We start from the raw sequence: 24460 nt of genomic DNA, 5'->3' as shown, positions 1-24460 counted from the left end.
GAGGGGGCGCGCGCCCCGCTCCCCAACGGCCGCTCGCTGCTGGCTCAGCCAGGGCTCCTGCGGCCTGGGCTCCTGCCGCTTGGGCAGCTGCGCGTTGCCCTGTTCTCACCCGTGGCAGTGGGAACGTGCAGCAGCGCCACAGCAGCCAGGGCCAGCGGCTGCACAAGGTGTATGTGGCAGTCATCCCTTTTCCCCGCTTCGCCGAGGGACTGTGGTGGGCGAGGGGAGTGCCCGCTGCGGGCAAGGCCTTTGGCCTGCTTGAAGCAGGAGGAGCTGCGAGGCGCACTATCCAAGTGGCACTGTTGCTTCCCCGTGGCCAGTGCCGTTTGGGGAGGACCAGGGCAGCGCATGCAGTGGGTTTATGCATGTGCTACACGGAGTTTTCAACTCCGTGTACTTTGGAGTAGTCGCAGAGCTTCGTATCTCATTGAAATTGGTTTTGTAATTTGGCTTGCTGCCTTGTATGGCAAAATGAACTGATAGGAGGCACAAGCCACCAGGCAATAGACCAGAGTTGTTTTGATTGAAAGAGCCATTTAGGCTAAGTCCCTAGGCAGTAGATGTGTTTTCATTTTGGGGGCTGTATGTAAAATTCAGGGAAGTAGCAATTAGGCAGGTTGTTGTGATTGGAAGACTGTCATATTTAAAAGGAACRACAAGAGAGAAAGAATCTTCTTGAATCATCAGGACAAAAGGGTAAACAGTAACAGTCACAGTGTAAACATTGTGAAAAACTGTGTGAAGGGTTAAAGGGACATATGAGTTCACAGGTTTGGGTATGCTCTCAGAAAAGACTAAAAACACCACTGATCTTTTTAAACTAGAAGCTGAAAGAGATGGCAGAGCTGGGGGAAAAGTGAAAACTCAGTGGAGCTGGATACAATATACAACAATATGTTTCCAGACAGTCGCACTGTCTTGCTTATGCTCACTGCAAATTCTACCTGCAATTGACTGAATTTCTTTTCCTTTTCATCTTACCAGTGTCTCTACTAGACTCTTTGAATATCTGTGGACTTTTGTCAAATTGTTTTGAGGGTGCCAGAGAGTGGGAAGGAGGTAGAAGGTCAGATATTTCAGCAACGGGAAAGAAAGAACAAAGTTTGCCACCAGCAGTTGCTATTCACATAGCTGTTATTAGTACTGCTATTCAAATCTGATGTTTTCAGTAAATCACTGTGAGCTTCTCTCTGGATTCTTTTATTTTGGACTGAGGAAGTTAAGTTTGTAGTGAGTAAGACTGAACTAACCTGAAACAAAATATTTAAAATTCATATTCTAACAGTATACATCTTATAAGTCATGACATGCCAAGTTTGCAAACTGACTCTGGGCTCGCTGGGCGGTTTTGCATTGGTTATATGACTTCATCAGTAACAACAGGAGATTCAGGCCTTGTAATCTGCTCTGCACGCTGTGAGTGAACGTCTTCCTAAGGAGGAAACCTGAAACCACCTGAGACTGATCTGTAAGCCAGTTGGGCAGTGCTTACTGCAGTGCTATTGACTAGAGGTCAATATAGAGAAAGAAATCTGGTAAATCGGCAAATGTGGTTTCATAAGAAATACTCAGGATCTCATGAGTTTCACTATACTATCTTCCAATTTCAACTTCTTCTTCAACTTCTTTCTTTTTTCTTTTTTTTTTTTTTTAATGTTTATTGTTTTAACTCAAAAGAAGATTGGTGTTTGGAAAGTTTTAATCTTTAGCAAGCCTCATAAATGTAGCAGGAGAACCCCCTGGGTTTAGAATTTAAGGGCTTCAGGAAAACCACTTTGTCACTGTCTCCAAAGTAAAAAGTGGTCTTTCTGTGTCAAGAATCATTTGAGGAAGATAGAATACTGTGCATGCAGGCTGCGGGGAAGTGATTTTTCAATACAGAGACTCTTTTCCATCTGTCTAACAGAGAGGAAGAAGACAGTCTGAAGCCACTGCAGGTTAACACACTGAACTAATACCTCTCTTGCTGGGTTCTGTTATGTGATATGCAAAAATGGTAGGTTCTCCTGCAATCACAATTACTTGAAAATCACCAGTACAGGCTGGGGACTGACCTTCTGGAGAGCAGTTCCATCAAGAGGGACCTGGGCGTCGTGGTGGATGACACGATGACCATGAGGCAGCAGTGTGCCCTGGTGGCCAAGAAGGCCAAGGGGATCCTGGGGTGCATCAAGAAGAGCGTCTCCAGCAGGTCGAGGGAGGTGATTGTCCCCCTCTACACAGCCCTGGAGAGGCCACATCTGGAGCCTGTGTCCAGTTCTGGGCTGCCCAGGACAAGAGGGATGGGGAGCTGCTGGAGAGAGTCCAGCGCAGGGCTACGAGGATGATCAGGGGCCTGGAACATGTGCCCTGTGAGCAAAGGCTGAGGGAGCTGGGCCTGTTCAGCCTGGAGAAGAGAAGGCTGAGGGGGGACCTGATCRGTGTCTATAGATACCTCAAGGGAGGCAGTGAGGAGGAGGGGGCGGCCTCTTTTCAGTGGTGGCCAGCGACAGGACTAGAGGAAACGGCCATAGACTGAAACACCAGAAGTTCCACAGGAGCTTAAGGAAAAATTTCTTGCCAGTGAGGGTGACYGAGCTCTGGAACAGGCTGTCCAGGGAGGTTGTGGAGTCTCCTTCTCTGGAGATCTTCAAAACCCGCTTGGATGCAGCCTGTGTCACCTGCTCTGGGTGACCCTGCGTGTGCAGGAAGGTTGGACTAGATGAYCTCTAAAGGTCCCTTCCAACCTTAAGGATTCTGTGATTCTGTGTTTCGCTCCTGGCAGATCATGTCTGCAGTAGTAGCATAGCTTATTTAAAAGGCACCTGGCAACTTGCCTTGCTTCAGGTATGTGAGRCAATGTCAGGTTTAGCTGAAGAACAGCCATACTAAGCCTCATCACTTCCACACACGCGCTGAAAGAAACAGCCCTTCTAGTTTGCATTCCCTCCTTCCCCAGTTTCAGCTCTGTGCACTTGTGTCAAGACTGAAGTTTTGCTGCTGTTCAAGGCCATCAGTGCTTGGTGATGGTGCCTTTACCTTCCAGTACATGCAGTAGCTTCCAGACACTGGTTGCACATTCTCATCTTGAACCTGAGCTGAGAGATGTTAAAAGGGGACAATTCCAAAGTAAAACCAAATAACAAATATATCTTTAGTGGTGTAACAAAATGTATGTTCTAGTGCACTCATGCAGCCTTTGCACTTTTGACACTGATATCAATATGAATAAATAAAAGGTGTGCTCATTCATTACATGCTAAATGTTGAGGGAACTCACAAAAAAAAAAAATTTCTACCACTGATGATTGTTAAGTTGAATACACAATAACAAGTAACAAGGATAGGGCTACTAGTGCTACCTTGTTTTGTACGTTTATATTTGTTTCCTATCATGTTTCCTATCACAAATCTAGTTAGTTCAGCTGTAGAAAAGGGAGTGTCAGATTCCTTTTGGCTTATTGTTACGCTTAGCTTCGCTTTCTCGTTCTCATGGATTAATATATGCCTCAAGCATTGCAAGGGGGAGATGTTGCAGCCCAAGTTAGATGATTTGCAGAGAGAGAATTATAGAAAAGTCCATAAACATTTCTACTGGAGATTTTGAAATATTTCATTTTGCCTATAGCCATATCTCTAAAAAAAACATAAGGAAAGATCTTGTCTCTCTGTGAATATTCCTAATAATAATAATTAAAAAATGAAAAAAAGAGAGCAGAGCAAGAGTATGATATGGGGTGTAAATACAGTAACTGTTTTCCAGTTTACCTTGGTTCTCTGTATGTCTTTGATGAGGACCACTTTGGCAGTGTATTGGCGAGTGTTGGTGGCTCAGCAAGGCAGCAGCCCCGGCCTCCAGTRTTCCATTTGTCTGTGAATCCCTGTAGTGATAGAGCGACTGAAACAYTTAAAAATACTTGGCAGTAATGTTGCTGATTTAGATAACCATGTCTAACGTTTTACAAGCTGTTTGGTTTGGGACACAAAATGATACCTAATTGTCTGCATAATTACATGCAGAAGCTGAGACTCCTGTAACCCAGAAGTCAGTATGAAGCTTGTCCATATGAGTCATAAAGAGCTCAAAATTATTAGAGTCAGTGGCGGAATTGGGCTTGGCACCTTGCAGCCACTAAGGCAAGATGGGCAGAATGGTTTCCATTTGAGAGATTGTTCGTTATATGATATTGGAAGGGTCACCATGCTAAAGGTAGATCACATTTGATTTTGATGCAAGAGATTGAGAAAGAAGAGGTGGTAACGTGAATGGAAGGCACTGATGCTCCAGCACCTTGGTCGTGTTACGTGTGGTTTAATGTGGAAGCGAGAGGCGCGCTAAGAACCGATATTACTCTTTTTATTTAAGCTTCATTATACTCACTTGTGCTGCTTTTTCTTTTTCATGTGAGGAAGAAATTAAAACAGATTTTAATGGCATAATATGGTTGATTTCTTACTCCAGAGTTTATTTTTGGTAGCTGCAGCATAGCTGATAAATAGATGAATTTTGCTCCCTGCCTGCCTGTAGCTCTGACTGTTTATCCTCTGGATTCTTTGCTGCGTCTGCCTTAAAACATAGCTTGTGGTGGAAATACTTGGTCTCTGTACCATGGTGTCCAGTGTTTCCATTACATACAGGCTGCGGATCAGCCGTCACATGAAAAGCACGAATTCTTTGCTGACTTCTCTCATAGCTACCGTGATCTGGAGGGTTGTTGTACCTTGCCTTATAATATTAGTTCCTTAGCTGTTGCATGACACGTTGTACTTAGAAATTTTGCTGGAAGGAAAATGTGTGTCTCTCTTTGCATTTAAAATGATGGCTTTGGCCAATACAGCCATATACTATCCAGCTAATCCGATGTCGTCAGGCTATGTACAAGCAGAATGTTGGGGTATATATCCTTAGGATCAGGGCTCATACCTATTGATGGAATGTTTTCTCACAGGAGCAGTTCTTCATTGGGCAGTTTCCCACACTGACCAAGTGTTGTGTGGGTTGACTGTCCACAAATACCAGTTTAGCTTCCAGAGGCAGAACATACAAGCTCTGCTACTTAGGATGCTCTGGGAACTTTCTGGAGATGCATGATCTGTGGAGGTTAGAGTTGAATTTTAGCAGATACACTATAGGATCTAGCTGCACCTTGGTAATGATGCACAGGTATCTGGACACAGCTGAGGATGGAGCGTGTTCGAGTTACTGGCACCCTCTTGTGGTAAATACTAATTTCTGTTTATATTTGTGGAGTATTTTGCAGATGGTAAAATCTTGAGATAGTTGAAAAGTGCATGAAAGTGACTCCTGAAACTGGAGGACCAAAGGTCTCTTAAGGATATTATGGTATTTCTGGGAAATTTTAGCCTTGTCTGTGCTCAGTGAACAGGCCTTCCTTTCGCTCAGTTTCAAAATTTGTCTTCATTACTAATAAAAACGGCGTTTTTTATTAACAGGGTTAAACAATATGCAATAGCTCTCCTAAGGTGAAATACACCGTGAAGGCAACGTAGTTTGGGCAATCTTAACGTCTTATGAATTCCATTTGAAAGTAGATTATTGACCAGGGTAAATTTATTTTGTGATAAAGTGTCACAAAACTGAGTGTCTCCATCTTGTGAGAGCTTAAGAGTGCTCAAGGTTGGAAGGGACCTCAGAGGTCATCTAGTCCAAMCCCTGCTCACGCAGGGTCACCTGCRTGACCATAYGAATATGAACAATATTGTTCATGTGAATATGAACAATAAGTGAGCTTGGAGAATGCAAGCTCCCAAAATTTTGGTTCTAATTTAATTTTGATATGCTGTCCTACCTTAATCAACCCTTCCAAGGTGTTCAGCATCATCCTTGAAAATCAATCTCTTAATTCTTAATGGGAAACAAGAAYGGTGCAATTTTAACTGATGTTTTTGAGGTGTTGTGAGGTTTAGTTAGATCACCGGTGTTGTGAAGTCTTTGGAAGAATAGTGCAAAAAGCATAGGACGCTTTGCTGGATATCAGAAAGATGAGATGTTCATTGTCAGATTTAGCACTTCTCCAGAGGAGAAAATAAACCACAGAGTTTGTGTGTGGTGCTTTTGCATCCACTTTAATAGCAATACTGTGGGCTATTTCATTATTTCTTCCCTCAAGTGTCTCAAAGTTCTTTGCAGACATCACTCACTCATCAGATCCTTATGATGCAGGATCGTTATTCTCCTCATTTCATATGTGATGAAATGTACTGCCTAAAATCATGTAAAGTGACAAATGTTGTAATCAGGAGTTAAGTGGAGGGAGTCCCAGCTTCATACAGTGTTTGTTCACTGCAGCACATGTTTCAGAGTTTAAGATGAACGKTTCTTGTGACATCTCTGTAGATTCCCTGGCACATAACTGCTGTCGTTTAAGAGCAAATTCTTCTGCTTCTGGGAATTCTATTGGTTTAAATGGGAGCTCCTGGAACTAATTTCCTCTGTGATCTGGACCTTTTTGTCTTAGTCCATTACAGAACTACTACCGATATCACAAACCAAGTATGTCTGTCCATCTACTCAGATGATGTATGGTCTTAACACAGACGCTTTTCTRATTATGTCCATCAGGTGGCAATATAACCTCACTGTTCTTCTTGCTTTACAGCCTGGTTCCTGCCCTGCACCTGAAAATGCATCGTCTCGGGAGCCACTGGTAAGTTTTTCAAGATGTAGGATATTGCTTTTTTTTTTTTTTTCCTCCCCTTCCTTCCTCCCCTTCTTCCCCAAGATGATATACCTGAGCCATTCTCTTTGCAACATCATTTTGCATCCTTTTTTTTTTTTTTTCTCCATGAAGGAATTGGTGTTTAATTCAAAAGGTTTAGGTGTATCAYGTTGTCCTGCTAATGACTTTTGAAATCTGACCTGTAGGCTTCCCCTCTTACCTTTGCAGGGGTTAGACGTGGGTCACCCGGGCCTCTAAGYTTATCCGAGTAGTGAGTTGTCCTTGAGCAGGACGTGTCTGTCCTAAATGTGTGCAACGTATGCTGCTGATCAGTGCTTATTAGTAAAGAGTCTCCAGAAGGATCTGTGCGGTATAATTTAAACTGAACTTTTTAAGGCTAATGTCTAATAAAATGAGCTCTGCTGCACAGAGACCTCGTTTTAAACTGTCTTGATTTTCACATCCACTCAACGTGAGTTTAGAAGTGTCTGGCAGCTGGCAGAGCATGTSATCTGATGTTTTCACTCTAGAACTGTTCTGGAAAGAGCTCTAGGATTTTTTTTTTTTGTGTATGAGAAGAACTAAGAGAACTCTGTTGTGTTTTATGGAGCTGCAGGGTGGAAGCTGAGCCATCAGACTCCTGAGCTGCAAGGGGTTTTGTTTGTTTTAACAACTTTTTTTTGCTCACCAGTCATCTACAACTCAATCAAAACCTTGCCAAAATTTTTAGTTATCATGTTCATGTTATCCCTTCACTGAGTTCCTTCCCTGGTTTTCCTTTGGACATTATACTGAACACAAGCTGCTTTCGGGGAGAGATGTCAGTGACTGAGGAGTGCAGGACAAGAATTAAGTACTTTCTGTGAAGGGGTGATGCTGGTCACATCAAAACATTTTTGCCTTGTAACTCTCTTTGGAGAATGCAGGGGGTCATTTTTGGGAGGGGAGTATGTGAGTAAAGACTGAGTGGGAATGGTCAGTAAAATACATATGAGAGTGCTGATCATTGATTCTGCTAAGCTCTGCAGCAAAAAGCCCTCTAGTTTAATACCACTAGTTGCACAGACATCTATGTGCTGATTCACTGAAAGTTTTTACTGACACCATGTGCTTCGTGATCGATTTCTTGGGTTTTGTTTTCCCTTCCTTAGGAAGCTCATAGCAGACTGTGCATCATCACAACCTGTGCTGCTCTACAGTTCATTCTCTTTCTCAAGGCAGATTATAACATTACTCTTGATTTAATGAATACTTTTCTGTACATACAGCTGAATAACTGCTCAGAGGGAACACCTAAAGGTTGAACGTCTTTCTATATGCRTGTATATACTTATACACAAATATGCATACTTGTACACGTTTTTTATAAATGTAAAGAAGTCCAAAATGAACTTCATTTTCACAATGGAGCTTCTTGCATGTGAGCTAGTTAGAGCCCTTTGAAAGATGGAGTCTTTCTGCTTATTTTTCTATTATATTTTTACACTAAACTCCCACAGTCTCTGTCACGTTTTCTTAGGAGTTGCTATTGCTTCCAGCTGAGTATATGAAGCCTTAATAAATGAGTGATTCGGTTCTGTGAGCCAGATGACCTGACTTCTACCACACTGCTGTGTGTTCTCTGTTCCAGGATCCATGCATGCTCCCTTCTAGTGCATGCAGCAGATTTGGGTCCATMAAACAGACTTGTAGGCACATGGCGCCGTATTGTAAAATGTTTACTGAAGCACCAGGACATCTATGGCATGAATCCAACAAATGGCTCTATATGAGAAAGCCATGCCCTTGGGTGTATCATTTATGACTTCAGATTTGATGCTAAGCAGTTGAGGAAGAATATATGTTTTCATAGACTTGCAAAATCTGAAGGAGAAATCTACGGAGAAAAGAGACTCAAGAAATCCTGCTTGGTACCCACTGCGTCTCTTTGACTTCCCCTTGAACAGGAGACTGAGAGTGTTCAGCACTTCRCAGGATTTAAACCTCCATTTGGAGCATATTAGTGGTGTTATGCACAAGTATGAGAAAAAAAACAGAATTAGATCATCTTATGCTGTGTCAGTGAATGTCATGATACAGTCAAAYTGGTCATATCTCATTTGTGATTTTAATGAGTGCTATCCTGTAAGATACTAAATATTTTCTGCTCTGTGCTCAGTGGCAATGTCTTCTGTATACCCTGTGCCCTTACAGACTGTTGCTACAGGGGAGCAGGAAACGAGGAGAAGCAAGGATTTCTGATTGCTTGCAAGAGAACTTGAGCATTTTGCAAGATCGTGCAACTTGATGCAGACATGTCATATCCTGCTCTGCGTTACGGGTCTTCAGAGCGCACCTTGCTGAGGTCTAGGCCCTTACGGAGGCCTGCAGAGGCAGAGCCCTRCAAAGTCTTGTCACACTCCCTAATTGCTCTGCATAGTTGTTCTTTCAGCCTAATTGTGACCTGTGGTCCTTTCAGATATCCAACTGGAGATAAGGGACTCTGTGTTCATGCTGTTAATCCCTTAAGTCACCCAATGTCCTTACAATAAACTATCCCAATTGAAAAATACTCCCAAATGAGAGGTCATTGTGTTACAGCACTGACAATGGAGAATGAGTTAGAGGGGGATGGGAAAAGCTATAATTTTTTGCAGCAGAGAGCGGACACTCATTTCCCTAGCTGTCGGTCTTGGCCCATTAAAATTTGCCGTGTAGCTCCATAGTGGGAAGTGTAACCTTGTGTTAGCAGAGTGTCAGCATCTCGCTCCGCTGCTGTTTACAGCCACGTTTGTCATCGTCAGTGTGGGATCAGCCTCTCCTTGAGTCCAGCTTATTAGTGAACACTGCTGCGTCCCTTTCTGCTACTCCAGGTTTTGTATGTGCAGCCGCCTCCCATAACCCTCTGAACACACGTGGCATTGGAATTTGTCTTTTTGCAGCCTCTCGAAGCAAAATTCTGGCACTTGAGAAAAGATGTGGACAAAGCCTCTTTCTATGACTGCTGAAACATTAATGATTCCCCTTTTTCTGCTCCTTAATCTTTTTTGTTTTTATTTCTCTGGTCTCTCTTTTGCTGTAATCTAATGATTGTCTTTCCCCTCCCTCTCCTCTTTTTTTTTTGTTTGTTTGTTTGTTTTTTTTCCTGTCCCTGGTAGTGTCTTGTGGCTTTTTAAATACACTGTGCTGCTTTGGAGATAGTTCCAATAGCTTGAATATGTTTGCTGGTGGGCTTTGCTTCTTCTGCAGCGTAAATTACTGCCTGTCCCTAACATGAGCCTGGATTGGGGGGAAAACTTAAAGAGGCAAAGCTTAGAAGTGAGATCTTCCTACATATTACTTGTTTTCTTTTTCTGCCACTAAACATACTTATTCCCTTGCTAGTGCTTGGTATCTGGAAGAAGCACAAGTTGTAAATATAAAATTATCAATTGTAAATTTAAATCACTGTCTTGGTTTTGTACTGAGCTGCAAAGCCTCTAAATGATAGTGTGAGAAGCAGGATATTTTCTTTTCCAGAATCATTTAACTTTTATTTTATTTTTGTGTGCACTGTTTCTCTCTGTTTCTTACTGCAGATGATAACATTTAACACTGAAATGTGCTCATTTTGTTCTTTCTCTTTACAGGTAGTTGAGAGGTACAAGGTAGAAAGTAGTATTGCTGTCTCCAAGGCAATTTATGTAGAATTTGTTGGTATGTGCTAGAGCCCTTATGGTTCTTACCACCSTTTGTTAGCCTCATACTCATTTTTTAAGGTTCGTAGTAATGGTCAGAATACTTTTGACATCCCTTTCTGTGCAAACATCACAGGGCACACTGCAGAGATAAATATCATATTTAGGTGATATTAAAGGTTTGTCTCCATTTTCTAAAGAAGCTAATTGAGATTAATTGTTTACCCAGGTTCACCCAGCAAGTTAGTGGCATAGCTGTGGATAAAACTCTGGAACCCTGAGACGTAATCTGTTCATTCCATCATGCGATCAGGTCTATCCCAGGGGCTACACTGTGCCCCTTAGCTGTGTTTTGCAAAGCCCGTTATCCATAGTGCATTTTTTAGAGTAATCATCTGCCTCTTCAGATCAGGCCTTTTGTCTTTTTTTTTTGTCCATCCGCTTTTCTGGTAATTGAGGAATAATGATAAAATGGATAGCAGAAAGGAAATTTTCAATCTTCATGTCTGTAATGTTTTCCAGGCCCAAAGTCATGTCAGTGTGTCATCTCTTGCCTGTATTCCACACATTCTGTATTTGTATCTTTGATTTCCTCTACTATCAGCTGAGATTTCAAATTGAAATCATGATGTTTTGGCTTGATCATGGGCATATTTGGTTCCTCTACAATTTYTTGTTGTGGAATTCCGAGGTTTCTTTGGAAATGAACAAGTAAAATATGAACTGTATATCTATACTGGATAAAAGTTTTGCAACTGGAACTGGACAGGATTGTACTTTCTTCATATCCATTCTCATTTGGGTGCTTAACATTCAGTGCCAGAAAATAAAATTATTAGATGTTTTCTACTGCACTGCTTCCCTTTTAACTTCTATCTGTCTTTATAAGCATCCTCTTCTGTAGACTGCATTTAAAGAGAATTTTATTTAGGTTTGTGAGGAAAGATTTTTAAGAAGTTCATTGGCTTGAATGGCAATTGAGAGGAAATTGTAGCCTTTTTGATGAGCTAATCATTGGTCSCAGGAAGAATCTGTACTCTCTCCTTAAAAAGTGGTAGATGCTGTCTTTCTGTACTATCAGCCTTGTGAGAACAAGAGATAGAGAGTATTTTTTGAAGTTTCACTTCTGCCTGCAAGTGCTCTTTGAAAGGAAGGCAAGAAAGATGTTTTCAGTGAAAAGCTTATTCCTTGGTTTATGGTACACAGTGTTATACAAGGGATTTAGTGTTCATATGTTTGCAGAAGTGTCCTTTTTTTTTTTTTTTTGGACAAGTTTGATTCCAAAGCTGATATGAGAGATAGGAGCGTTCCGTCAGGAGAGACGGAACTCCCCCTCACACTTTTGTTTTCCATTTTCACACCATATATTGTTGAAAACAAGATTTATACCCATTCACGATACAAATTTTTGTCTGCCAAAATGGGTTTGTTCAGAGTGGTGGCCTGTACTGAATGATTCTCTAAAAGTAAATCTATCCAGAGGGGATTCCCAGACAGCCGGAGTCAGTAGGCAACTAACTTATAGCCCCCAGTGAAACATTAGTCGGGATAATTTACCACTGTTAGCAGCGGGGGAGAGAGAGACAGAGAGACCGAGACTCTCAGCTTTGTGACCTCCTGTACCGGCAGTAACCCTAATGGTGTGATAATGCTTCAGTTTGTTTGGGGAGATCCTGAATATGTTGCTGTGGGTTGCCAGTGTTGGACAGTAATTCCATCAGGCTATGGAAGGCAATTGCTGTGTAGATATCAGTTTTATTGGGCTAGGAACAGGGAGTCAGAGGGGTGGGACTGCTTTACACAATATGCTTTTGTTAGCTGCCTGGGGAAGGCTCTAGTTTATTAAGCAGACCTCTGTTATTGACCTTTTGATAAGTTTGAAGAAGTTGTTGTTTTTTTTTTTATCTGGTTATATGTCTTATTGCTGAGTGTTCATTGACTACTTCTGTGGCTCATGTAAAATTTACTTACTTAATTTGTAGATTCCCTTTACTCTGTTGATTTAGATGAATGTACTATRTACAAAAAACACAGAGGCAAAGATTTGCTTACACACCATAGTTAAAGGAATACTGTCACATCAAGTTAAACTCTCTGCCTGAGGTCAATAGGAACGTTTTCTTCACATTACTTCAAATCATGATTTTGCAAGAGATTGGAATGTAACAGTTTAGGATACAACTTTTCTATGGCATTGTATGCTGATGTATGAAACCTAGAGACTGCAGTAGTTACAGACAAAGCAGGTTAGACCCCTATGAGGCTGGGCAAAATGCAATAAGGGCTTTGCCAGCCCCTAAGAGCTTTACACGTTAAATGACAGCTTAGAGCAGGTGGGCAAGGAAGCGTAACAACCAGCAGAGGTGCAGCGTGTTCTGCTCTGTGGCCGTGTGGTGAGCTAGCAGCTTAGATCTGTTTCTATCTGATTGTGCAGAAGGAAGGTCTGAAAGCAACTCTTGCTTGCTTTTCAGGAAAAGCAATATTCCCAGTCATAAGACTWTTAAGATGATTTTAAAATAGTTGTAATACTCAAAGTATTGTCTTGTTGTTGGTTGGTTGGTTGGTTTTTAACAAAGCTTGCAAGGAAATTAGTGTACTGAGAGGGTGGAATTATTTTACCTTCATGTGTGATAGGACTTCCAGAGATCCCAGATCTCTCACTGAAGTCAAAGTGGGACCTATAGTCCTCTGTAACACTCACAGAAACCCCTCTGTTGGGCATCTAGATAGAAAATATTTAACGTTGATGTCTTTCCACTTTAAAAGTTTCATTTCATTTTTCTCTGTGTGTTCATGTGTTGTTGATAAACACCTTACAACTACAAACAGTTTTTACAGATTGTAGTCTGCTTTGCTGTGAGCTGGTGTTCTGTGTCGTTTGGCAGCCCAGCTCTGCCCGCTCAGAAGGCCTGCGMGCGCTTGTTATGTGCATTCCAGCTGTGGGAAGGGGCACCGATTCCTTCGGAACAGGTGATGGCACACAGCAAGGAGACACCTGCGCTGTGCACGCTTTTGTAACGAGGGGTTATGGGATTAAGGTGAGATAATAGTATCACTTCAACCACATGTGTGTGGAAAATATGCTATGTGCAGARCAGCTTGTAGAGGGCAGCAATTGCTCACAGTTCTTTCTGCTTAGGAGAGAGAAGGGACCAGCTTAAGAACTTCATAGCAGTATTTCTTTTTACTTTCTTGAAATAACTTTGTACATGAGATTTGTTCTTTAGAGTGTCTTTTGACTCCATGTTATTAAGTTGCTAACTTGGGAAGAGTTCCTAGAAATTCTTAATTCTCTTTCCACCTCTAACACTATGGAGTGAATGGACTGTCCTTTTGCCCTTACCTAGATGTTGCCTGTGTCAGTGTTACAATAATCAGAGAGCTGCTCTCATGCCAGCTAGTGACTCTCATACAGTTATAGCTGCCTGCATGTCATAACCTTCTTTGTGTTTTGCCTTCCTCTTACCCTTACTTGAGAGATCATGCCATAAGAAAAATTTACRATCTCTACAGCCTGTTTATGCTTTCTTACAGTACTATACTTCGGAGAGCGTGTAGTGTCTTCTTCATGTTTAAAATGTAGTAGCTGAGGCAGAAGATGGCAGAATGACCTATTCAAGAACTTTAAACTTTCCCCAGATATGATGTACTTGAATGCGTCCTACAGATACTTCTGATGCCAACACCTTCAGAAACGAGGTCTGCAAAACTAGAAAACTGAGAGCTGGCAGAATTCTTTGAGAGTTCCTGAATAACTCATGGGAAGACAGGTTTTCCCTGCTGCTTACATTTCTCACATTTCTCTGTATGCCACTTCAATTGCAAGTTCTCTCACGCCTTAATAATTTTTTGAGTTACRTTGCTTTTCTCTCAGTTGCAATTGTACAGACCACGTCCCTTTCTCAGTTGTGATCCTATAACACACAATGACTCCTCTGGCAATTGCCTTTATGAAAAAGTAACAATGAGAACACCCTTAATACTACTTAATAAAATGGTTTTTCAGCTGACTGAAGACAAGCATAAGACATAACTCACAATATGCCTAAACATCTTTCTTTATCTGTTATACCTTTCGGTCAGAGCAGGACCGAAGTTGTCAACTTTCTCAAGTCTGTTTGGAGTGGCTTGCATGGTGGTATTCCTTGGGATGCAGTTCTACAACTGAGTGCATATTACTGGAATGGAGTTAACCTGCTATACAACAAGAACTTCCAGGGTCTTCCTTCCAGCTTGCTTCTCCTGTTTGTTTTCTGTGCCACCCTAAGTGATTCCTTTCCTCCTTAAGCATCTGCACCCTTCAGATGTTTGCAGACAGTTATCACATCATTTCTCCTTTCCCCCACCCCCATCCTGATCTCTTAGCCAAGCTCTACATATTTAGCTCATTTAATCTTTCCTCATAAGTCAAGGCTGTAATTGACAGCTCTGACACGAAGAGTCGCATTGGTTACACACGCTGCCAACAGGATATAAATACTTTCTATGCGGTGATTGAGAATTACAGTCAAGACTGAGATGAGCCTCTCTGGCTGACACCCCCTTCCCCACCCCATATTTTCGACAACCCCTTTCTCAACATCAGGTTGCCTCAATTCCATGATCAGGGACTTTGTTCTCATTTTAATGGTCAGCCCCCTCAACAGCCCRTCTATTTCAAAGAGCAGGGTCAGTCAGTTAGGAAATTCAGTATTAAAGCCGCGTGGGATTCCAGTCTGATCCTAAATTCTCATGGAAGTGTTCTTTTTATGGAGCTAGTGCTCCTCTCTCACCACACATGCATAGACTTCCAGGTGCTACCAGTCGTTCCTTGTGGGAGGGCAGAGCTGAGCTCCATGCAACCTTCCTGAAGGGAGCCAAGAGCAGCTCTTGCTGCCTACATTAAGAAAGAAAGAGACGTTGCATCCAGTACCCCAGTGCACGTGTTCTTTGTGCTCTGCCGTGAGGAGGCTCACGGYGCTGGGCTTGGCAGGGACCTGAATCTCTTGGCACTGACACTCCTTGCTGTCGCTGCGAKGAGGAAGCTCAGGGTATTATTGATCTGACTGACACAGCTGTGAAGTTTGTGGTTCTTATACCTGTAGGATCTGAGAAGAGGCATTTAACCCTGCCCAGGAAAGTACTGCCTTGGAAAAAAAACTAATTCTGTACTGCATATCCATGTGTTGGTACACACATCTCAGTTTTCCATTAAGAGTTTGCTTTAGGTTACTAGTTTTGTTTTTTTGAATTCCTTTTGAGAAGATTGATGCAGCTGCCAAAAGTTGGGGAGCTGGGAAAAGACCTGTCTGGCTTCTAATGCTATATTCTCTGAAGCTTCATGTGGTACAGCTTCCCCAACAGGGCTAGTTCACAAACATTACATGTATTATTGCAAAGCGTGCAACATAAAAAGGGCATTTATGAAGGGGAATATCAGAGGAAACATTATAGCAGGGACCTTTATAGCCTTTCCATTATTATGGTTTAAATCTTGACATGGTCTTTATTTGCAGTGACACTGGGACCAGTAAAGAAGTGTTTATTCTCTTCCCCTCCCCTCCCATTTCTCCCATCTCCTTTTCATTCTTTTCTTCCACATCCTGTTCTGAAGCTGTGGTGCAGAGATACAAATCATTAAACATGCAAGTAGTCAGAGAGCCAGGTTTCAGTTTGTGTGGAATCAGCCCCTTTTGACTCAGAAGTTGGAAACCAGATGACTCACTGTGATGCATGTTTGTTGTTTTTAATAACTGTCATTTTGCAAATATGGTCAAAGCTTCAAACCCTGACTTGTGGAGTAGGGGTGGTGTGTATTTATTTTTAATTTGGGAGGCAATAAGCTGGAATGTGTTTGTAGCTGCAGTCTTCCCTTAAAGTTCAAGTTAAAAGAAAAAAAAAGGAAAGCCTTGTCACTGAGAAAGCGTTTAGATTTTTCCTATTCCTTCCCTCAAAAAGTAGCCATTTTCTTGATCAATTACTTGAAAAGAGTCAGGTGCCAAACATCTGCTGGGTTTTTAAGCCCCCTGTTTGTGTTTATGCTTTTTTAAATATAATACCCAAAGGGACAGGTTTCTGAAAAGGAAAGCAGGCAGATGTTTTTCATATGTGGAATTAAAGTTCCATAAAGTTCCATATTATGTGTTTTATGTCTTGTTTTGGCAACTTGCTTTGTTTTCTTACTTTCTAATTCCCCTTTCCCTCCTTCCCCCCACCAGTGAGTTGTTTTAATTTTGTCAAAGTTCTATGGATATGTTTTGGGGATTAGTTAACTCATAATTCAGATATACAACTACTCCGTCACAGAAGAATGGAGTTTTACCAGTGTGCATGAGAACAGAATTTGACCCTGAATATAACAACTATGTAGTGTCCTTGCAAATTCTTTGTGATTGTAGATTTTTGTCCAGTTCAATATTCATATCTGGGTGCTTTGTAACCATTTTGCCATGAATTATGCCATGATCCTTTTCTTTTTTGCAATTACTCTTACAACATGCCATTGCTATTGCAATTGCTGTTGCAAAATAAGTGCTGCGGTGTAGCGCAAGGGAGGTGGATTCCTAGCCCACCACTGCCTATTGCTTCTTATGCTGTTCGGGAAAGAAACAGGTTTTGGTATTTATTTTTTARAGCGACTATAGTGCTTCTGGAAGATAGTAGAGTGATAGCTTTGGAGGCTTAAATCATTGCACACAGAACTTAAACTGCAATTGCAGGATCCCCCACCGAAGTGATATGGGAAGGACATTCACCCCCCCGCACCTCCCGAAGATGAGAGAAGAACTCCGTCTCTAGGCCATTTGATGCTTGACTTTCCTCTGAAGCTGCCAAGAAGGATGCCAGTTTTTCCATTTAGCTGACTATTGTATAGACCTTAAAAGGGAAGGTTTTAATGCAGTTGGCTGCTATATAGACTGTTAAAGGGAAGTTATTTATTTTAGCTGGCTGCTGTATGGATTATTACAAGGACATTCTTTCAGCTGCAGCAGCTATATTGACTAGTAAATGTGCAGGGCTGTATTGCTAGTAGCTGTCATATTGACTGTTACAGAAAAGATCTGTATTTAAGCCATAGCACTGCACTGGGATCTCCCAGGCAGGATATTAATGCTAATTCATCTGCTCACCCCCTGCTGTGAGTGTTATTTGTTTAAATCTGTAGAATCCCACAGCGCGTTTATATCCTCACTAGAGTGAGCTCCGCTCCCTGTAATTATTTAACATTATATGCTGATATAAATTGTAACAGTTAAAGAATGGTAATGAGTAGCAAAAAAACACAAACTTAACCTTAGAAATGGCAGAGTCAGCTCTTAAAACAACAGCCAGCAACTTTCGCTGTTCTCTGCCTTTTCCCAAGTCCATATGCACAATATTGCGCATACATTATGTGTGTGCGTGTGTGTTCATGCTCGCACTGGCAACTGTGCCAGGCAAGGCTGTAATTATGCAGAATGTACTGTGAAACTTATGCACACACTCATAATTACATACAGTGCCTACGTACGGCAAGTTTTATCTCTCTGCATTTGAGCTTCTTGATGAGTTGTTCTGATAAGTGATTGGAGTTGGGGTTACCATACTGATGGGAGAAACGAAGCCCCTGGATTCTTCTTGCAGGAAATTCGTGTCCAAAGGTTAAGCTAAAAGGCCTTTGGGTGTCAGTGTTGCTCTTTGTAGGCTGAACTGGCGCTGAATTTGTCTGGCAATAGAAACTGGACTTTGAAAGTAGTATTTTTGGCTGTAAACATCTAAGATATTTACACATAATTTATATATAAAATGCATGTCCATGCAATAACACTTATGTGTGGGTGAGGTAGCTCTGTTGTGTGTTAGCTGGATTCTTTGCAGTTTCTGTTGCATTCGGGTCCCAAGCTGGCGTGCGGGATGGGCTGCTCCTGCTGAATAGCTGTTGCATTCTGCTCCAGAAATGCCTGTGGGTCTGTAGTRGAGGTGACCTGATTCCTGGGTGTGATTTGCCTGTGAATACTAAACTGTGGACATTTCTTTTATTATTATTTAGGGAAAAAAAACCCATCTTGATGGTGTTCGCAGATGTGGTGTAGATGCAATAAAATTATATTTGATTGATATTTTTGGAGAGCTTTGGAGCTAAAAGCTTAAAAGGTACTCTAGAAATTTGATTTTTTTTTTTTAAACTGAGGTACATCTATTCATCAGAGCTCACTGAGAACAGGTTTACATTAAAATAGTACTTAAAAAGCAGAAGAAACTTGCACTGACTTAAAATGGAGATGCTAGAGAAAAGCCACGTAAATAGCGAATGTGTTTTAAAAGCCTTCTTTGTACTCTCTTATTCTGATTTCAGGTAGGGAGTAAAAGCTGGCATAAGAGCAGCTGAGCTTGTACTTGATTTGCAGAGTAGCGTGATGGTCGGTTGGGCTGCGTTGGCAGCATGGACCTGTGCCAGACTTCACCACAATTCATACTGTGTCAGTTTAATAAATGCACTACTTAAATTATGAAATTACAAAAGAAAAAAGAGAATGCACTTATTCAGACTCTTAATACATTAAAAATAAGGCATTAAAACACTGCCTTTTTTTTTTTTTCCTTCCAGAATCAATAATGAACAGGAAGGGTTGTAGACATTAACAGTCATGGACATTCAAACTCTTATACATAAATTATCTTAGAAAAATGCACATAAGACTTGAATAATGTAAATACATTAATGCATTTAATAATTTAAACATTAAAGCACATGCAGGAATTCGTGGCAGAGGCTGTTCTGAGATAAGGAACAGTCCTGGAAGTTGTGTGTCCCGAGATCGATGCCTGGTTTCTCCTTGAGCAAACTCTCTGGGGAAGTCAAGCTGTGCAACTGGAGTGACCGCCTGTCCCGAGAAATCCCAGGACATTAGCCAGCTCTTTTGCTTTTCGCCGCTCATTCTCTTCTCTCCACATGCATGAATACATACATGCACAATATCCCACAGACCAGAATAGGTCAGTGTGCGTTTTTCCGTGTCTCTTTGGAATATGTGCTGCAGTTTGTTTACAAAATAGGTGCAATAGCTTCCAACAATGAGAGTGTCTTGGCTAAAAGTGAAATACCAACAAATGCTGAAGAAACTGCCTGCAGGAGGTTGCAAGGCTGTCCACTTGGAAAGTATCTGGACTGTGATCTACTAGTTCTGGGCAGCAGGAACGCAAGATCTTGAGTACAGACAATGAAATGGGGAACCTGCTCCTCTAGGGCTTTGCATGGACCTGTAATTCAAACTCCATCCCCGGTGGTGGTGTAAGAGTGACAGCTGGGGAGAGGGAGGCTGATGGAAATAGTGYTGTCACTGGTACGCTCTCCTCTTCCTGAAACCCCTAAAATCATACGATTGGCTGCAATGTAGTGACTAAATAAAGCCTTGGTTCTGTTCTTGCTCCGCTTTGGACTAAAGGACCTTCAACATCTTAGCACTATCTAACTGGCACACGAAGGCACCCATCATGCAGGYATTTTCCTCAGGACTTTTAGCTGTATCGCTTTTGCTGATATAAGTAAGGTTGGAAAGTGTTGCAGCAACCCCTTGTGCCATCTCGCCTTGGTTCAAAGCCTTGCTCTGCCTCTTCTGCAAGGAAACACACCAGTGCTTTGGAGGTCGAATCCACTCTGCAGCCCCACTCGCAAAGTGGCACAAGGTATTCTGCTCCGGCCTAGAGACTGAACTGACGGAACTAATAAAAAAGAGCTTAGTGTGATCCCAAAGGGAGAAGAGTTGGGTTGGTTAATTAAAGGAGCCTGGCACAGGGCACCTAGTAATTATAGGTGCAAGAAGGCTGATTTTGAAGAGGACTGCAGCTGGAGAAGGATAGGGAGGCACCCAGAACTCTGCAGGCTGTGGGCAAGAATGCAGCAAAACCAGATCTGGAAATCAGACTCTGGCAGAATTCCTCGGTGAATTTTTATTTATTCAATTTTTTTAATGAGGAACTGAATCTCTCCTTATGCATTTGTGTTTTTGCATGCACATGCGTATGTACAATTCCAGTTACACCCTATGGCTGAGAGGGTGGTTTTATTAAAGACCAGAAGATTGAGAGGCAGATGTTCTAAAAGACCCAGGCCTTGCCCTATAGTGGTTTGGAATAATTAATGCTGACTGCTGCATTGGTTTTATTATCGATGATGCTCCTGGATCTTTATCTCCAGCATCTTCTCAACACCCATGAGTCTGTATCACTGTAGGGCAGAGCTTTTGAAGAGAAGGGGGCTGAGGCCTCCTAAACCTGCTTGGAAATTGCTCCTAAACTCTTAYGTAGGTGTGGGGTGGGGAACAATGCTATGTCGTCACCTGCTCCTCTTTATAGTCAAGTTCCTTAAAGCAGTGTTTCCCAAACTTAGGTTATGACCCCCAGAGGTATGCAGGAGGCTTCAAAGGAAGTCACAAAGTCACCGGCCAGTAAACAGCTTTTTCTGCTTTTAATTGCTGTCAGGAGCTCAGTTTCTCYGAGTTTGAGGAGTGAGCATTTATTGCACTAAGTCATTTTCCAGAAGGAAGTGCTGCCATTTCAAATGYGGAATGTGGGATGAGCCACCAGGACAGATGAATGCAAAAGGGAGTCAAGCTTGCATAAAGTTTCAGAAGTGTTGCTTTAGCAAACTTTATTTTCCAGRGACAAGCTTTGCAAGTGTTCCCTGAAATGGATCTGTTAATGTTACCTGATGAAAGATACAGAGAGTCATTTTATCCCTAGTGGATTTCTTAGTAAAACCCATTTGGGGAATGTATGACTATGAGAAAAAAAAATAGAAGAAAGAAAGAAAGAAAAAAACATACTCAGGAGTAAATAACGAGCTGTGTACTGGTAGGTGAATCACACTGGAAAATGGAATGCTTGTTCTAAGAGATCCTACCTCAAAAGATGAAAAGCACAGATTTCGTCAAACTGTACGAGATGGTCACGGCACTAGAGAAGAAAATTGCTTTAGGAGTTCGACTTGTGTGCTAAGTCTGTGTAGGTGCTCCTAGACTGTCTTAATTATAAAATAAACCATGTTAACTTAAGACACCTTCTCTTTTATGCTGCAGTGGACTAAGGGGAATGGTCGTGGTCATTTACTCCAGCTGAGGTACCTTTTTATTTCTGATCACCTCTACGAAGCCAAAGTTTAATGCCCTCAATTTTCCCATCTCAAGAAGGCAGCACCCCTGCATACACGGAATAAATTTTAGCCTCCCACACCTCCAAGAGAGAAGCATCGCTGGTGGTAGGGAAGGGGTGTGTCTGCTGCATGTGGGAAGCTCCTGCGGGGGATTTTTACATAATCCAGGGCCTGTTGTAGAGAGGACTTGAGTGATGGGATGCTCTGGACGTGGCCTGCAGGGAAAAAAGAGGAGTGGGTGGGGATCTCCATAGGCTCACGTAGCTTAACAGCCACGTTTACTTGGGTTTAAGAGGCATAAGCTTTTATAGTAAATTCTACTGCTGTATCAGAGTCTGCTTTACGTTTTTCTAGCTTTGTCTCCATGGGGGTATTCCATGCTTTATTCTATTTCATAGCCTGAACTTTTACCCCTACTTAAGAGGATTACGTGGGGTAGAGATGTAAGAAGAAAGGGATTCTTGACACTACCCCTTTAACTCCGTGTGTATCTSTTCCAGAACCTTGCTCTGAAATGCTTATTGAAGCAAGTACCAACCTTAGGGCTCCTCGAGGAATAAATGCCTCTTGCTTTCTCCCCTGCAATGGGATTTCCTCCCTGGTTTATTGTGCTCATGTTTGCCAGCATCCCTTGACTAAATTCGTCATGGTGTGATGGTGTGAAGGTCATCTTACATATACCTTATCCATTTCCGGAGACGTAGTGGGATGGTAGGACATCTGAAGCAGCATATCCTGCTGGGAGAGGGAAGAAAAAAAGATGGCTCTCCTTTTCAGAGCCTCTTGTGGTGGGATGAAGGTTTTGACAGCCTAATTCAGCATTTAGGGAAAGACAGAGCCAAGCAAAAAGTTCCCCCCMCACACACATACAGCCCAGCTGTGACAAACTGACAGATAATTAACAAATCAAGACCTCCTATTAGYCTTGTCCCTGAAGCATCGAAGCAGCTCCTATGTTGCATGTGTCCTTTAGCAAATGCCTGTGCTTTATGGCTACAGAGCAAGATAGATAGCTTAGAAAGGCAAAGAGTTCCCTAAGATGTCAATGCATAAATACCTTCAGGAACATATGCCTCTAAAAGAAAACGCTCAAAAGTCGGTAGAACTGTGCTGTGACTCAGTGGAAACTCTGCTACTGGTGTAGTATGGAGTGTCTTCTAGGAATGTGTACTGAAAGGGCTGCATGTAATTATTGAGTCTTCTTGGKTTATAGAAAGTGCTATAAGTTGAATCAAATTTATTAGGGAAACTTTCCGTCTATGACTAAACAAGACTGCAAAATTGTGCCAGGACGTGTTGTTTGTGGTAGAAATAGATCAAATATTAACAGTTTAATGTTACTTTTGTAACGTGTTGGTACTCTTTCCTTTTTTCCTCAGGTTGTTGAAATTGTGTGGATAAACCCCCAAATGAGCCACCTTCTCTTTGCTTTATCTCTGCTCATTTGGAGAAGAATGAGGAAGAGTGTCAATATCCTTCTAGTTCAGGATGTTAAACGCACACAAGCCAGGGGTTCCAGAGCTTAACGCATGTYAAAGGAGAGTGAGCGACCTAATTGCATCAAAGCCACTCTTAAGTTCATGTATGTGGAGCCCATCAAGCTGAAAGCATTCAAGCAGCATCTGCTGTTATCAAATCACTCGTGAGTCGAGCTAATTAAAATAGAGCTTCATTTTTCTGAACCATTGTTTGGCAGGAATTCGAAACAGGTCTAACCCAATTTCAGTGTGTTTATGAGCCTTTATTATATCAAAGGTACTTTTCTGTAAATGTACAGGGCACTGTTAAATGAATTGATCCGCACTGTATCGCTGTAGATGCACTATGGACTTCCTAATGATTTTTCTTCTCGTTTTTTCCAGATACACCCCAGAAAGCTTGCTTTGTCCCTTATCATGTCATCTTCTTTCTCTCTCTTGCTTTCTATCTCACTCTCAAGAAAGTAAATGTCCTTGTATTTCTTTCTTTCATATTCACCTCCTCCACTCTATTGGGATTTTTTCTGTTATTAAAACATTTACACATTTGCTGCCACATGCAAATCCAGAATAATAAACCAGGACTCTCTATACTCCAAACAGGAGCAGGAAGTCTCTCAGCACTAAGATTCTTACCCAATACTCATTCCTGTTGATCATGGGGAAGGAGGAGAAGGATGTCCAGATGTTGCTTTGTTGAATGTTTGGTATAGGGTTTTTTTTCTTACTTTTGTATTGTGAACATTTTATATTTCAGTGTGCAAATGCCAGGTATCACATTCCTCTTTATAATTTGCATACCTCGTCAAAAGTTAAAGAGATATAGAAATTGATCCCCAAAGACAGGCTGTGCTCTTAGGCATCTAAAAGCTAATTCATGAATATTCTCTRCAGAAAGAGAATACTACCCATAGGACCAGTCAGTTCAGTGTGTGTGACTGTCAGTAGCAGCCCAGTGAAATGGTTAACTCAGAAAATAAATACCTTTCCAGTTTCAGGTATTTAAAATCCAAATTGTTCATGTGATATTCTTAAATCTTGAATTTATATCTGAGTAGTAAATTCAAATTTAAAAGGGGAAGCTAACGTTTAGCATTAGTAAAAAATTCTGACAGTGATTTGTTAAAACATTAATTCTTCTCTCTAGAAAAGCCAAATAATTTTGGACTTTTAAAAATAGATTGGAGAAATAGACTGAAAAAAAAAAAAGAGCAATCATGCAATAGCTAATACAAGAAAAAAAAAGATATTTTTTTCTGTGTATTTTCTGTGCAGTTTGAGAAAACTTACTCCTTCAACTCAGTTTATTCATATTGGAGTGGAATTTCAGTGCATTGTATTTTGCATTTAATGCAGTCACTTCTGGATGTGTATGCTCGCCTCCTTTGTGTAAAGCTTAASAGCAGCATTCATAAATTGATGTCAGAAGCAAGTGTAACATTTTGCTACCAGCAAACGTGCTAGCGAGTATTAAATGTTCACAAAATTATGAATTATTATCTCATGCTCTGTGGTTTTAGAGAGATGAATAAAATTGTTACTCAGAAGTTTGGTCTT

General features: G+C 41.5%; 1 protein-coding gene across 1 annotated transcript in view; it reads left to right on the top strand.

Moving 5' to 3' along the window:
• Positions 1-24460, top strand: part of PEX14 (peroxisomal biogenesis factor 14) — a 76216-nt gene that overhangs the window by 1076 nt on the left and 50680 nt on the right. Inside the window, exon 2 of the mRNA XM_026053678.1 lies at positions 6600-6647. Within this exon, the coding sequence (XP_025909463.1) occupies positions 6600-6647 (48 nt within the window). The remainder of the gene's footprint in view (positions 1-6599; positions 6648-24460) is intronic.

Source organism: Nothoprocta perdicaria, unplaced genomic scaffold, assembly GCF_003342845.1.
Source record: "Nothoprocta perdicaria isolate Ctin4 unplaced genomic scaffold, notPer1 scaffold_117, whole genome shotgun sequence".
Classification (NCBI taxonomy): domain Eukaryota; kingdom Metazoa; phylum Chordata; class Aves; order Tinamiformes; family Tinamidae; genus Nothoprocta; species Nothoprocta perdicaria.
Note: the sequence above shows the minus strand (reverse complement) of the source record. Positions and strands in the feature narration are given on the sequence as shown.